Here is a 15774-nt window from a genome sequence, read left to right on the forward strand (position 1 = left end):
TTTAACATTGTCGGCTCGGGTCTTTGAACCAGCAACCTTTCGGTTACTGGCCCAACGCTCTAACTGCATGGCTACCTGACTCTCTTACACTGACTATACACAGTGGACACTCTCTGGACTCGGTACCGGTACTCCGTGTATAGCCTTGTTATTGTCTTATTCTGTTACTATTTTTCTACTTTTATTAGCCAATTGTGTTACTTTTTAATTCTGCATTGTTTGGGTAAAGGCTCGTAAGTAAGCATTTGACGGTAAAGTGTACACCTGTTGTATTCGGTGCATGTGACAAATAAAATGTGATTTGAATTGCTACCCGGGGACTTTTATTATGAAGTTTTACCCGGATGTAATTTTTCAACGTTGGAGAAATGAATGACAACAACATACTTTAGATAATGAACAAGTCCTAAATAGATAAGAAACGAGGTGAAACGAAGGCAGAGTGTCTTCTCTCGTCATGTAAAGTAAGAGGTAAGTTAGTTCGCTAGCTGCTAATAACCAGTATTTCCCGTTTCCACTAGGTTTCTAACGTTAGCTAGCTAGCTAGCATGTAGCCCAATAATGGACTAAAGGAGCCTAACGTTATTCCTGTCCAAGTACCTTTACATGTTATGTTTAAAGGCGAATTGGCTCTGGATTAAAGGCGAATTGGCTCTGGAAGCCAAAAACAGCCAAATACTCCGTTTAAACGAGAATCGATTCTCAACATAAATTCCTCTACTAGTATGTTCATAGCACATCAAAATAATTTCACAAACAGAAAATACACATACTGTACACCAGAGAAGGCTGGAACACACGTTGTAAGATGGAGATATGGCTGTGTGGGAACACTCGTGCGGATGGGGCCACTCAAAAGGTGCCCGTTGGTACATTGTCATGGAGGGAGGTCACATGTGTTGAGGTGCAAAGAACCACTGGTTCGAGTCCAGTATGGAGCAGTCTGAAAGTGGCTGTTAGCAGCGCACGTTGACGTCGGTTTCGTATGTAGTTAGTTAGCTATGTAAAAACAGCGTGCTGGAAGTATCAAGGTTAGTTTCTGTTCTCATTGTGGATTCTAGATCATGTCGAGACTGATGCATGTCCCACTGCAGAGCTAGGTTGCTCGAACTCATAAATGCCAGGGAGGGAGACTGCTTGCAATTTAAGACTGAATGTCATAGCTACAGTAGCTATGCCAATTTTAGGTCTGTGGGTTTCCAAAAGTTGCCTATGTTACTTCTCTCCCTTTGTGAGCAGGCTCAGGACAGCAGCATGGACAGGCACAACAGCACTACCTCCCGCGGTGTTCCAGTGGTGCTGGTGTGCCTTGGTGCTCTGCTATTGGGCAATGTGGTGATCTACTTGTACCTGGACTCACTGCAGCAGAGCGACGACGGCGAACCCCACCTGACTCCTCATGGCGCGTGCCCGCCCCGTCACTTTAGGATGGCCAACATGAAGAACTGTTCGCCGTGGCTGGAGTGTCCACAGGTGCGCACAGAGGTGCGCAAGTTGAAGATGATCGGCCAGGGAGCCGTTAAGCAGGTTAGCCACTCAACAACAGAGAACATTGAAACCTATGCCCAATTTCGTCTGACGTAAGCAAACCTGACTACATAACGGAACCTGAATACATAACGAAACCTGAAATGTTTATTCAATGTCCTCCTCCCCTCTCCCATAGGTTTTCCTGTCCGAGTGGAAGGGTCACAAAGTAGCCCTGTCCAAGCTCTCCTCCCCGGAGTACCAGGAGGACTTCCTCCATGGGCTGTCCATGCTCCAGGCCCTCCAGGGGTCCCACGTGGTGGTACTGGTAGGCATGTGTTCAGAGGACAACACCCTGGTCACAGAGTACCATCCGCTGGGCTCTCTGCTCAGCCTGGTTGCCGTGCTGGCCCAGGAGAGGCACCGTGTACGGGACACCTGGCAGACCCGCCTGCGGCTGGCACTGGACTACGTCGCCATTCTCCATTACCTCCACACCAGCCCCGCCGGGACCAGAGTCATGTGTGACTCCAATGACCTGGAGAAAACCCTGTCACAGTTCCTGCTGACCAGCGACTTCCACCTGGTGGTCAATGACCTGGATGCCCTGCCAGAGGTCGGGGCCCCTGCGGGCTCATTAGTGAAATGCGGCCACCGGGAGCTCACCGGGGGATTTGTGGCCCCAGAGCAGCTGTGGCCCCACGGTGAAGGCCAGCCTTTTGCCGATGAGCTGATGCTGGGGTACGATGAAAAAACAGACATTTGGAAGATTCCAGATGTGACACGTTTCCTGATGGGGAGGGTAGCAGGAGGTGACGTAGCCCACTTCCACCTCTTTAAGATCAACGGGGAGTGTAAGAGGAGAGACCCCCATCTTCGCCCCTCTGCAATGGACGTCCTGAGCGTGTACAGATCCGTCTATGCAACCATGATGAGAGACAGTCCCGGTCCTGGTGGCGCCAGAGACATGCTTTAATCTCACTTTTTCTTTGTACTGATAAGAAACTGGACTGTGAAATAAAAAATAAATGTTTTGTCACTGTTTTATCATTTACCCTTCGAGATGTTACCTTTGAAAATCAAAAGACAATTGTTTGTTTTCTTTAGACATTTGCCCACTTTTATCTTCAATGAATTTGTATTGAAATAATATGTACAGTCTCTGCTGCAAGTAGCTCATATAATGTGCTCCAGCACAGAGGGTGGCGCTAGCGCCCCGTTATTCCGTTAACAGCTGACAGAGAACTCTCGTGCATGATAGAGGGAATTCCCTTCCAAACATGAGGTGTATTAATGAAAAACAATTGTTGCAAAACGTTTCGTCTTTTGCAACAGGAACCGTTTACTCCAAATGGAAAACGTTTTGCAACGAAAACAAGAGTTTCTATTGGACAAATTCAGGAAGGTCCCGCCCCGTTTGGTTCTTAAACGGTTTCCGTTGCAAGATGTGATGAATTGGAGAGACTACAGGAAGATAGGGAGGGGGTTGATCCAGCTGATTTCTTTAAGAGACGTCTGGAGAATGTGTATCAGGATTTTGTGGCCATTTACACAGATGGTTCAAAAGATCCAAGGACAGGACGTACTGGGTCAGCATTTGTAGTGCAGGAATATGGGGTGGAAGTCAGGAAACGTATTACAGATCATCTGGCTGTATATACGGCGGAGCTGATGGCCATACTGTTGGCCTTGCAGTGGGTGGAGGAAGTCAAACAAGACAAGAGTAGTTATTTGCTCTGATTCATGTGCAGTGTTAATGAGTCTCCAGTCCTTTAGCTCACGTAGCAGACAAGACCTGCTTTATGAGGTGCTACAAACCCATGGCAGGATTAAACAGATGGGTATTCAGATAAGATTTACTTGGGTCCCAGCCAATGTGGGGGTGGAGGGGAACGAGGCAGTAGATGAACAGGCTAAACAAGCACTTAGTAGTGGGGATATTGATGTTGAAGTGTCAATGAGCAAGGCAGAGGCAAAAATACTGATATATACAGTGATGGTGCAGAGATGGCAGGAGCAGTGGAATAGAGATAATAAGGGAAGGCATTTATTTCAAGTACAGAGGAAAGTCGGGGATGGGAGGACGGCAGGAAGGGACAGAAGAGAGGAGGCTATTTTTACAAGATTAAGGGTGGGACACAGCCAGTTGAATAAGACAGTAAACGTGATAGGAAAGCATCCAACAGGAAAGTGTGATTATTGTCAGGAAATAGAGACTGTGGAGCATGTATTGCTACAGTGTGGGCAGTATCAGAGGGAAAGAGAGAGGATGAGATCTAGTATGAGGGAGAAGGGGATACAGGAAATTATTTTAAAGAGTATATTGAGCAGAACGTCATTAGATATAGTCTCAAATATTTTATCTTTTTTAAGAGAAACTGGGTTGGCAGGTAGGATTTAGTTTATCCCTGTCTCTGGCCCACATTCCGGTACGGTAGGTGGCGGTAATGCACCATAACGTTGGATGCCAACCGCCGATAAACCCCACTGAAGAAGAAGAAGACGTGATGAATACATCCCTGGTTTGTGGATTGCAGTAGCACGTCGGACATTACGCAGTAATTGTATAATTATCCGACCTTGCGCTGATCTTGACTGTTTAGGAGCATACAGTCTAGTACCGCAGTTTAACAATGTTTGCAGTCAGGAGTGCATTCCGCCTGGGAGCAAGAATCACTGCGGTTTCAAGACGAGGATGCGCTGCGGGTCTTCCAGTGGATGATGTCGTCAACGGGCTTACTGAGGAGCAGATACAGGTAACGTTAGATAGCTACTTCAGTGAACTTTTACCTAGCTAGCTAACGGCCAAAGACAGCTGACATACAGTCAACAAGCTCCGTTGAAAGTCTGCATTGTGGATTTTTATGAAGGTACGAAACAGAAAGGTGTCAAGGACGCATAGCTAGCTAGTGTTAGCGGCCAAAATGACTGACTGTTATGACAACTGTTGTGGCGAGAATCGTATTTAGATGGCTCTGGTTGTAGCTACCTATGTTGTCTGGACATCGAGACGCTCGTTGTTAGGCTACCAGCTGTAACTCACTACTAGTCGGTTCAGAGTAAACGTATGCACGGGGCAAACAATGCTTTCAGACTTCTGGTAGCTACTGGTATGTTCTTAGAAAAAGGTTACATGCTAACGTCGGTGTGGACGAGGGGTGGGTTTCTTGGGCAGTTTTTGATTGGGTGAAAGTTAGTGCATGCATGTGACGCTGCTCCGTTCAGAAAGGGAAGAAACGACTTTTTGCATAACAATAACACAATATGTTGATACTATCTCGTAGTTATTGTATTGATACATTAGTTTTTTTTAACAGTATACATGTGAACATATTCCGTTTGAAATTCATGTTGATTCATTTTTATTGATGTTATTGCTGTCATTCCCTATTTTGTCCAGCTCCGACAGACAATCCGGAGGTTCCTAGCAGAGAAGCTGGCACCCGTTGCCAATGAGATTGACAAGAGCAACGAATTTGTTGGGATGCGGGTGAGATGATGAAATATACTTTACTATTCCAATAACAGCTAGTAAGCTAGGACTGCCCTACCATAATAGGATGTAGTGTGTGTGTGGTATTCTTCTTGAATAATTTTCATACACTTGCATATCTTACTGTGGGCTGCACTGCTAACATGATAATCCACCCCAAATGAATATCAAGACATCATTAGAATACAATGACCTAAATCATAAAAAGACTGGACATTGTATAACCACAGTATTACAATAAAGAGCTAACACCTCATTTTTTTTCTTCTCATGTAGGTCTACATTGAGTGTGTATTTTGTGACTAAAAAAAGGTACTTTGTAAGACCCCTGGTTTACACCTGGTAACCTATTGGGTTTTTTTTTTTTCATGCAGGACTTCTGGAAGGACATGGGTGACATGGGACTTCTGGGTATCACTGCCCCGTGTAAGAGATGGATATTGTTTTCGGTTTATGTATTACCATGTCTGTTTTCTTTGCTATTTTGCCAGGTGTAAAATAGTTTAGTTTCTCTGATGTAGAAGTAGCATCATAACTATGGTAACTCTTTCCCCCCCCCCAGTGGATTATGGCGGTTCAGGATTGGGTTACCTAGATCATGTGATTGTGATGGAGGAAATGTCGCGAGTGTCAGCAGCTGTTGCCCTCAGCTACGGGGCACACTCAAACCTCTGTGTCAATCAGATGGTGCGCCATGGCAACACGAAGCAGAAGGACAAGTACATGGCCAAGGTGTGGATCATATTTGTTGTCCCATACATGCTTAATGCACCCTGAAGTATACAGGCAGCCTCAAAGTGCAATAGCCATGTGTTCTTTTTATTTATCCAATATGAAATGTATACCGTTGTTGTCTTTTCCCAGCTCATGACGGGAGAGCATGTTTGTGTCTGATCTATACAGGCAGTCTCTGAAATAGCCATGTTACAGTGCATTCAGAAAGTATTCAGACCCTTCACTTTTTGTTACGTTACAACCTTATTCTAAAATTGATAATCTATTTTTTCCCTCATCAATCTACACACAATACCCCATAATGACAAAGCAAAACCACGTTTTTAGAGATTTTTGGCAAAATGGAAATGTCACATTAACGTAAGTATTCAGACCCTTTTGGCAGCGATTACAGCCTCGAGTCTTCTTGGTTATGACGTTACAAGCTTGGCACACCTGTATTTGGGGAGTTTCTCCCAATCTTCTCTGCAGATCTTCTCAATCTCTGTCAGGTTGGATGGGGAGCGTCACTGCACAGCTATTTTCAGGTCTCTCCAGAGATGTTCGATCAGGTTTAAGTCCGGGCTCTGGCTGGGCCACTCATGGACATTCAGAGAGAGACTTGTCCCAAAGCCACTTCTGCGTTGTCTTGGCTGTGTGCGTAGGGTCGTTGTCCTGTTGGAAGGTGAACCTTCGCCCCAGTCTGAGGTCCTGAGCACCCTGGAGCAGGTTTTAATCAAGGATCTCTCTGTACTTTGCTCCGTTCATCTTTCCCTCAATCCTGACTAGTCTCCCAGTCCCTGCCACTGCAAAACATCCCCACAGCATGATGCTGCCACCACCATGCTTCACTGTATGGATGGTATTGGCCAGGTGATGAGTGGCGCCTGGTTTCCTCCAGACGTGACGCTTGGAATTCAGGCCAAATAGTTCAATTTTGGTTTCATCAGACCAGAGAATCTTATTTTTCATCGTCTGAGAGTCCTTTACGTGCCTTTTGGGAAAACTCCAAGCGGGCGGTCATGTGCCTTTTACTGAGGAGTGGCTTCCATTTGGCCACTCTACCATAAAGGCCTGAACGATGGAGTGCTGCAGAAATGGTTGTCCTTCTGGAAGGTTCTCCCATCGCTTCAGAGGAGCTCTGTCAGAGTGACCATCGGGTTCTTGGTCACCTCCCTGACTAAGGCCCTTCTCCCCCGATTGCTCAGTTTGGGCGGCCAGCTCTAGGAAGAGTCTTGGTGGTTCCAAACTTCTTCCATTTTAAGAATGATGGAGGCCACGGTGTTCTTGGGGACCTTCAATGTTGCAGAAATGTTTTGGTACCCTTCCCCAGATCTGTGCCTCAACACAATCCTGTCTCGGAGCACTACGGACAATTCCTTTGACCTCATGGCATGTTTTTTGCTCTGACATGCACTGTAAACTGTGGGACCTAATATAGACAGGTGTGTGCCTCTCCAAATCATGTCCAATCAATTGAATTTACAACAGGTGGACTCCAATCAAGTTGTAGAAATATCTCAAGGATGATCAATAGAAACAAGATGCACCTGAGCTCAGTTTCGAGTCTCATAGCAAAGGGTCTGAATACTGTAAATAAGGTATTTCAGTTTTATTTTTAAATATACATTAGCAAACATTTTTAAACCTGTTCGCTTTGTCATTAGGGGGTATTGTGTGTAGATTGAGGGAAAACAATTTATTTAATCAATTTAGAATAAGGCTGTAATGTAACAAAATTGAAAAAGTGAAGGGGTCTGAATACTTTCCGAAAGCACTGTATTATCTTTCTAATATAATTTTCCCAGCTCATTACAGGAGAGCACGTGGGTGCCTTGGCAATGAGTGAGCCCAACGCCGGATCCGATGTGGTGTCCATGAAACTGAAGGCCAAGAAAGAAGGTGAGCCCTCTGGGACACTCTCCTCTTGCCCTATTAGCACAAGCTCACTAACTACTGAGCCAGTTTCTTACCACTTAAATGGCATCCTTGCTGATACTGCTGTCCATCTCCTCTGGGTTTTATTTTGCTGAAGGTGACCACTACATTCTTAACGGCGGAAAGTTCTGGATCACCAACGGGCCAGATGCCGACGTTCTCATTGTGTACGCTAAGACAGACCCAGAGGCTCAACAAAAGGGTATCACAGCTTTCATTGTGGAGAAGGCGAGTATTTATCGTAGGCAATGAAACCAAACACCTTCCATATTCTGCTTACAAAAGCTTCACCAGTTATGGGTCTGGGCCAATGTTCCCTCAAATGTTTTGGGGGACTGAGCAAATTTCAGGTCTGCTGAGTGCAAACTTGAAACATTTAGAAAATTCTGTGCAACTTCCAGTGCGTGTTTACTGTGAACACTGAGGCTGTACCCACTTTAAGTTACAGTTTTAACAGTGGCCAAGTAGGCTACTGTGGCTATTTGATCATAATGTAGGCCTACCAGAGTGGCCTACCAACAAAAACAATGGAGAAAATGCATCCCATAACATTTAAACATGGAAATAGCTGTTCTATCATTCAGCCTATAGTAGCAGCCAATGTGTGGTGTTCAATGTAGGCCTACATTCCATGAGACTTTTGGAAGAAAAACATGCAGGGCTTGACATTAACCTGTTTATCCACTTGTCCTTCAGACACGGAGGTGACTGAAAATGTTGTGGTGTTTGATGCAAGAAACCACTTTACAAAATAAAATGCATTATTATTCTCATACCATTTACAGAGAATCAGACAAATTAATGTACCCTCTGCCTATTGGCTACTTAGCTTATTCAAGCCTGTCTCAAAATACAACACTGCCCCTTTAAGACAAAAAAAGCTCTTTACCTGACTAGTTTTTCAAATATGTCTAGGAATGTACACGTTTTGTGCTCTTGTAGGAAGCAATCACTCCCCTATTGCTGACTACAAATGATATATAACTGGGCTAATAACTCACTAACAAGCAAAGGATATGAACAAAATGTGCACACGTGGCTACATGCAGCTCTGGCTTTGATCTCAAAACAAGTGAATCTACTCCCGACCGCTCATGCTGTAAACACAGTCCAGTTCAAAGTAAATGGGACAGATACATAAATGGCAATGGTCTATAGTTCTGATTGGTTATGCCGCACAGGTATGTGTAGAGTACGGGCTGAGTAGTGTGTCAATGCAATAGAATCCTACTCCGATTTGTTCTGCCTACAACAAAATCTCTTGCATAGTTCGGTTTTGTTTCGGTATGTTGCATTGAAAGTGGCTAATATTGCATTGATTCGATCACAATTGCCACAGCAAAGGGAACCGTTGAGCGTGTTAACAGGGAAAACTCTAGAACAGTGGTCACCAACCCTTTCCGAGTCAAAATGCAAGTCGAGATCTACCGCTCAGAATGTTTTTTTTTTTTAACACGACTTAAAAAACGTAATCCTATGCAACATTAACCAATTACAAACAGTACTGTAGTAATGAGGTTTGTGCAGTAAGCTAGAGGCCCAATACATTATCACTGCATATTGGCTTTGCTTGAATTGCCCTGCCAATGCATTGTTGTCCGGGACAGTTTTTTAAATTATATTTCGAAATTGAAGGTAGGCTATATGATCACACCGGTAATAGAGCCGTTGTTGTATTACTTGTGAGGCACAGCTGAGTGAGCATACATTTTAAATAATTTGCTTATTTATTTTTATTTTACTGGGCTGATTGTGCCTGCATCTGATGGTCAGTCTCAGCGGAGGGAGAGGGCAGCAGACTGAGGGTCCACCTCTTAACATCCCTCCACTCTCCCTTTCCTCCACTGACACTGACCAAAAAGGGACACGTCTTCCAGCTGATGGCAAAACTCGAGTCGCACCGCATTATTTCTGCCTACAAATTCATGTTACTCCTATGAACAGAGAAAGTGAAATAATTCCTCAATATTAAAAAATACCCAAGCTGGTAATAATAACACAAGCCTATCTACACTTTTCCTACTCATTCATTACTGCTGCAGTGCTTGTTCTAGCACTGAGTGGAAATAGGAAGAACGCTCATTTTATGGCTTATAAAAGTGTTGAATACACAAAGTGTTGACAGTGCTGAGTAAGAACGTAAACATGAACTCACTCATAAAAACAGCAGCTCTTAGCTGTATTCGTTGAGTCTCTCTCTAGTCATGGTTTTAAATGTTTTGAAATCTCACAGTGTCAACTTTGCTGTAGCTTTCTTTTTATGCCTGCTACGTTACTGCAGACACAGTAATCTGAGCCATCCGATTGGCCAGCGGTAGGCCTATAGTGCACTTGATTTGCTCTCTGGGCCCGCCGGGAAGGCAGAGTTTGTACCTTCAGTCACATGAAATGGTTCAAAATGGCAATACTTCGCCTATCCGTTGCGCAGGGCAGTAGAATCTGGTGCACCTACCGTCAACAGCACGAGACGAATAAAACAAAACAGGAACACAAGGCTTTATCGTTGGGTTTTTTACAGAAATGTTTGGCGATTGACTAGGAATGCCTTTTGGAGGTCGATCGCGATCAACCGGTTGGTGACCACTGCTCTAGAAAGTTGAGTGAAGTTCAATCTCGGGCTTATCTCTATGGGCTGATATTTCTTCTGCGCGGCTGTCTCGGGGCTACTGTGCGCCCGTGCAGTAGCCATTGTTCTGGACCAGTTTACACTTCATCAGTTAGGGGCCTGGGCCCCTTTTTTTGTACACTTTTTTATTTTATTATGATCAATAATGGAAATGGTTCTGTCAGTCTTAGCCTCTACCTGGTCTGTACTAGGGTTTTGGGTAACTTTCCCAAAATTTCCCAGGTTTTCCAGTAATCGTGTTTGGAGGATTCTGGATATCCTGCTTATCCCCCCCCTGGTTCCGGGAATCTTCTAACCAGGATTTCTGGAAAAGCTGGGAGTTTTGGGAAAGATACTAGCATTTTGCAACCGAATTCTGAACATATTGGTAAATTGTGCTCAATTTTTATTCCTACAGGGTATGCCAGGGTTTAGCACGGCACAGAAGCTGGATAAACTGGGAATGAGGGGATCCAACACTTGTGAACTTATCTTTGAGGACTGCAAGATTCCAGGTGTGTGGGTGTACAGTGCATTCACAAAGTATTCAGACCCCTTCACTTTTTCCACACTTTGTAACGTTACGGCCTTATTCTAAAATGGATTTTAAATCAATTGTTTTCCTCAATCTACGTGCAATACTCCATAATGACAAAGCGAAAAAGTTTCAATTTTTTGGGGGGGTACATTTATGAAAAATCTAAAACAGAAATACCTTATTTACATAAGTATTCAGACCCTTTGCTATGAGACTCGAAATTGAGCTCGGGTGCATCTTGTTTCTATTGATCATCCTTGAGATATTTCTACAACTTGATTGGAGTACACCTGTTGTAAATTCAATTGATTGGACATGATTTGGAGAGGCACACACATGTCTATATAAGGTCCCACAGTTGACAGTGCATGTCAGAGCAAAATCAAGCCATGATGTCGCAGGGATTGTCCATAGAGGATTGTGTCAAGGCACAGATCTGGGGAAGGGTACCAAAACATTTCTGCAGCATTGAAGGTCCCCAAGAACACAGTGGCCTCCATCATTCTTAAATGGAAGAAGTTTAGAACCACCAAGACTCTTCCAAGAGCTGGCCGCTCAGCCAAACTGAGCAATCGGGGGAGAAGGGCCTTGGTCAGGGAGGTGACCAAGAACCCGATGGTCACTGACAGAGCTCCAGAGTTCCTCTGTGGAGATGGGAGAACCTTCCAGAAGGACGACCATCTCTGCAGCACTCCACCAATCAGGCCTTTATGGTAGAGTGGCCAGACGGAAGCCACTCTTCAGTAAAAGGCACATTACAGCCTGCTTGGATTTTGCCAAAAGGCACCTAAAGGACTCTGACTATGAGAAACAAGATTCTCTGGTCTGATGAAACCCAGATTGATCTCTTTGGCCTGAATGCCAAGCATCACGTCTGGAGGAAACCTGGCACCATCCCTATGGTGAAGCATGGGTGGTGGCAGCATCATGCTGTGGGGATGTTTTTCAGCGGCAGGGACTGGGAGACTAGTCAGGATCGAGGGGAAAGATGAACGGAGCAAAGTACAGAGAGATCCTTGATGAAAACCTGCTCCAGAGCGCTCTGGACCTCAGACTGGGGCGAAGGTTCACCTTCCAACAGGACAACGACTCTAAGCACACAGCCAAGACAACGCAGGAGCTGCTTCGGGACAAGTCTCTGAATGTCCCTGAGTGGCCTTGAGAGGATCTGCAGAGAAGAACGGGACAAACTCCTCAAATACAGTTGTGCCAAGCTTGTAGCATCATACCCAAGAAGACTCGAGGCTGTAATCGCTGCCAAAGGTGCTTTAACAAAGTACTGAGTAAAGGGTCTGAATACTTATGTAAATGTTAGATTTCAGTTTTCTAAAACCTGTTTTTGCTTTGTCAGTATGGGGAATTGTGTGTAGATTGAGGGGGGGCAAACAATTTAATCAATTTTAGAATAAGGCTCTAATGTGACAAAGTGGAAAAAGACAAGGGGTCTGAATACTTTCCAAATGCATTGTATGTATACATGTGCCTGAGCGTGTGCACGTCCATGTGAGTATATTCAGTAATGCACAGAATAGTTTTGAATCATTCTGAATTACATTTCAATTGCAACATCGTCTTTCGATTTAGAGGAGAATATCTTGGGCCCTCTCAACAAGGGTGTCTATGTGATGATGAGTGGACTTGACCTGGAGAGACTTGTGCTCGCAGCAGGACCTGTCGGGTAAATATACATATTCTGGACCTAATGGTCCTTTTGGGTTTATAACACATGCCCATGAGCATATTCTGTCTACGTATATATCTATGCTCTTCAGTGAAGAAAATGCTCCCCTCTTTCAGCATTATGCAGTCTGTGATGGACTTTTCCGTTCCCTACCTGCACGTTAGAGAAGCTTTCGGACAGAAGATTGGACACTTCCAGGTGGGACATCAACCAAAACCATTCTCAGGCGGTCAAATAAGAAAGGGCATTTATGTCAATCAGATTCAACTTACAACAGACCTACATGTTTAAAAAAAATAATCGTATTTCTCTTGCATATACCACTTCCTTGAATGTTTTGAAATTACTAAATTTGATGTGTGAGAATTAATAATGCTAAAGCATTCAAGAGGTGTGATGATGATGAGGTATAACCACTTTTTTGCCCTTTTCTGGAATTGATGTTTTTTTCCTTCCTACCAGTTGATGCAAGCCAAGATGGCCGACATGTACACACGGCTTGGTGCCTGTAGACAGTATTTGTATAACGTGGCACGAGCCTGTGACAAGGGACACTTCAGTTCCATGGTAAGCATTCTCCATAAAACAAAAAAAATATACATTTCATTAATAAATAAAATTGTAATGTGGAATTCATAGATGTAATGTAATAGAAAACATCTTGGATGAAAATGTTGATGAAAATGTAATTTGATAGAAATAAATATTGTATGGAACACTAGTGACTTGGGCTGTCATTGCAGGACTGTGCTGGGGTCATTCTTTATTGTGCTGAGAATGCCACTCAAGTCGCTCTGGATGGAATTCAGTGCCTGGGTAAGAACCAAGCCCACCGTGCACTTCATAGAAACATGTTGATCTTTGTAGCTAGTGTTATCACTGCACGCTCCGCTGTTTTACACTTGCGTTCATCCTAACTATAATCTCTCTGGGGAGTTGGGGGTGGAGGGCTTGTTTGTCAGTTGATTTAATGTCAAGTCATTGTTGCTTTTCTCCACCTGCAGGTGGCAACGGCTACATTAATGATTACCCCATGGGCCGTTTCCTGAGGGACGCCAAGCTGTACGAGATTGGAGCAGGCACCAGCGAAGTGCGCAGGCTCATCATTGGTCGAGCCTTCAACGCCATGTACAAGTAGACTTCGTCATGTACAAGTAGGCTTCGTCAATAACAAGTGGGCTTCGTCATGTACAAGTAGGCCTTGAAAGCTGAAGAGAAGCAAAGCACACACTGGATCACGACACCCAAAGGCCTTACACGAAATACCACTATACACTCTTAGAAAAAAAGGGCTTTTCGCCTGTCCTTGTGTAGGAGAACCATGTATTGATTCCAGGTAGAACGCTTTCACCCAATGAAGAACCCTTTGGTGAAAAGTTTCCACCTGGGACCAAAAAGGGTTCTCCTACAGGGACAGCCGAAGAACACTTTATGGTTCAGCATATCAGCTTTCTTTAAAGATGTAGTCACGGACAACAAGCACCAGAGGAGCACCATTGTTCAAGGTCCAAGATTGATGATTCGTCTGGTGTGGACTTGGATCTCTGCCTCCAGTGTTTTAGATACGATGAGTAGTCTAGTTCGTCTGGCATCAACCCAATGAAGCTGTATTTATCATACAATAAAATATTAGGAAATGTTGTTAAAAGGAACAGTTGTATCATTTATTTAGGGCATTTTACCTTGAATAGGGTTTCATTGATTCTACCCTGTAGTAAAATGACCTTAGTCTGTCTGAATAGTGGAGAGATCCAGTGGTGTGTCTGACACTGAACCATACAGTACGCTCTGTGATGCAAGCAACAGCATTTCAAACGTGTCAAACTTCAGATTAATATATCCCCCTTCCATTAGTTGTTGCCTTCCATTGGTGTTTCCTGGGTACATAGCTATGCACACAAGTGGCTACAATTAACGACTTTTAAAATTAGCGTTATCTTTTTATTGTGTTGTCACGCTCTCTTTTTTTCAAAGTATTTGTAAACAACTTTCCATTTACCTCAGTGGTGTTGAGCTGTGTAGAAAATCCTCTCGAATGAATGTAAAGTGAAGATAGTCAGCAAAACCAATGTACTTGTACTGAACCATGATATTTCCATTATACGAAATAATTTTTCACGTTTAAGAGCAAACATATTCAATGGTTAAATCAACTAAAAATTGTCTGACGGGGATAAAGATTTGTTCACTCATCAAATCAGCGAGATTTGGTTAATTCCTCAAGTGTGTCAAACTGTAAGTATCCAAGTTGGTTGGTTGTTTCCTGTTTGTGTAGAATAAAAAATGACTTGGAATTTGCACAATTGGGCCATGTCTTATTTAAAACTCAGAATTCAGATTCCTGTATTTTTGTAAGTAATGAAATTGAAATATAGTGAAGTATAAACAGCGTAAATCAATGGAACTTATTTAATTTGATTCAACGCCATTCCGTCACAGAATCCTCCATTAATACATCTTCTACCCTGCAAAGAACAAATTCATGCTGGTAATATAAGCTATTCAGAACTTCCCTTCTATATATGTTTTATGGTTATTTTTGTCACTGCCAATTGCTCACGCAAAATGTCACCAAATATGTGCAATATTGACATCATTTGGTTACAAATAAAACTGGGAGTGCAGCGCCGTGGCGGAGTGATAACACTCCCTGCTCTCACCACCTATGCGACTCCTCGCCAGAGACCAGAGTTCAAACCCTGAGCTGACCCTTCCCATTTTCTCCCCTCTCTACCACAGGTGGCACCTTGTATGGCCATTAGTCTCTGTCTGACCTCATACCATAGAATAACTATTGTGATGCATAAATGCCATGGTTTACAAAAGATTGCCATGGTAATTTAGAATGTTCAGTCGATGAGCATTATGGGTAATGTAGTTATTCTAAAAGTATAGTTTTAAACATGGGTTTTTAGTAAGGTTTATTTGATCTGATCTTGTAGGCTATACATTTGCAGCTAAAAGCTGAATTACAGAATACTGACAATAATACAAAATTAGATGGGGTAGGAAAATGAATGATGGCTTTTAACATCTTTCATTTCTTTAGTTTCTTTACAATAGATATACTTTACTAGATAACTTAAACCTTAATCCTCATTTAACAACATAACTCTGGCCCTTGAAAAAAGTCAGTTATATAGGCATAATTTAATAGCAAAAAAAAAACTGGCCTACGCATCATGATGTAGCTTCACAATAAATTTTCACAATGTGTAATCAGAAATATAATTTATCTTGAATTCTAATTGTGTCATGTGTCTCATACTTCACTGACAATCCACATTTTATTTTCAGTACAGTGCTTTGTACATTCATTCAATTCTCAAAAATGTGAT

The 15774-nt window shown here is 43.3% G+C and overlaps 2 protein-coding genes across 3 annotated transcripts; both read left to right on the forward strand.

The window, feature by feature from the left end:
- The first annotated feature begins 345 nt into the window (after window positions 1–345).
- Window positions 346–2501, forward strand: pomk (protein O-mannose kinase). 2 transcript variants are annotated; one of them, XM_041846898.1, is made up of 3 exons: window positions 346–471; window positions 1240–1527; window positions 1667–2501. In XM_041846898.1, exons 2-3 carry the CDS (start codon window positions 1255–1257, stop codon window positions 2441–2443), a joined length of 1050 nt encoding a protein of 349 aa, XP_041702832.1. In that variant the 5' UTR covers window positions 346–471; window positions 1240–1254; the 3' UTR covers window positions 2444–2501. The 2 variants fall into 2 exon arrangements, with proteins under 2 accessions (XP_041702832.1, XP_041702833.1); XM_041846899.1 differs by having other exon boundaries at window positions 346–464.
- A 1448-nt stretch (window positions 2502–3949) lies between these two features.
- LOC121539041 (isovaleryl-CoA dehydrogenase, mitochondrial-like) lies at window positions 3950–14736 on the forward strand. The gene is made up of 12 exons (XM_041847243.2): window positions 3950–4223; window positions 4868–4957; window positions 5335–5386; window positions 5523–5692; window positions 7483–7576; window positions 7710–7840; window positions 10636–10732; window positions 12340–12433; window positions 12553–12634; window positions 12899–13003; window positions 13180–13252; window positions 13441–14736. Exons 1-12 carry the CDS (start codon window positions 4101–4103, stop codon window positions 13572–13574), a joined length of 1245 nt encoding a protein of 414 aa, XP_041703177.1. The 5' UTR covers window positions 3950–4100; the 3' UTR covers window positions 13575–14736.
- The last annotated feature ends 1038 nt before the right edge of the window (window positions 14737–15774 follow it).

This window comes from Coregonus clupeaformis, chromosome 21 (genome assembly GCF_020615455.1).
Source record: "Coregonus clupeaformis isolate EN_2021a chromosome 21, ASM2061545v1, whole genome shotgun sequence".
NCBI classification, from domain to species: Eukaryota; Metazoa; Chordata; class Actinopteri; order Salmoniformes; family Salmonidae; genus Coregonus; species Coregonus clupeaformis.

Excerpts from the sequence above, each read along its gene's own strand:
- pomk (XM_041846898.1), top strand. The coding sequence starts at position 1,255 with ATGGACAGGCACAACAGCACTACCTCCCGCGGTGTTCCAGTGGTGCTG. Across the intron at positions 1,528-1,666 it reads GCCAGGGAGCCGTTAAGCAG|GTTTTCCTGTCCGAGTGGAA; the intron begins GTTAGCCACTCA and ends CCTCTCCCATAG.
- LOC121539041 (XM_041847243.2), top strand. The coding sequence starts at position 4,101 with ATGTTTGCAGTCAGGAGTGCATTCCGCCTGGGAGCAAGAATCACTGCG. Across the intron at positions 5,693-7,482 it reads AGGACAAGTACATGGCCAAG|CTCATTACAGGAGAGCACGT; the intron begins GTGTGGATCATA and ends TAATTTTCCCAG. Across the intron at positions 7,577-7,709 it reads ACTGAAGGCCAAGAAAGAAG|GTGACCACTACATTCTTAAC; the intron begins GTGAGCCCTCTG and ends ATTTTGCTGAAG.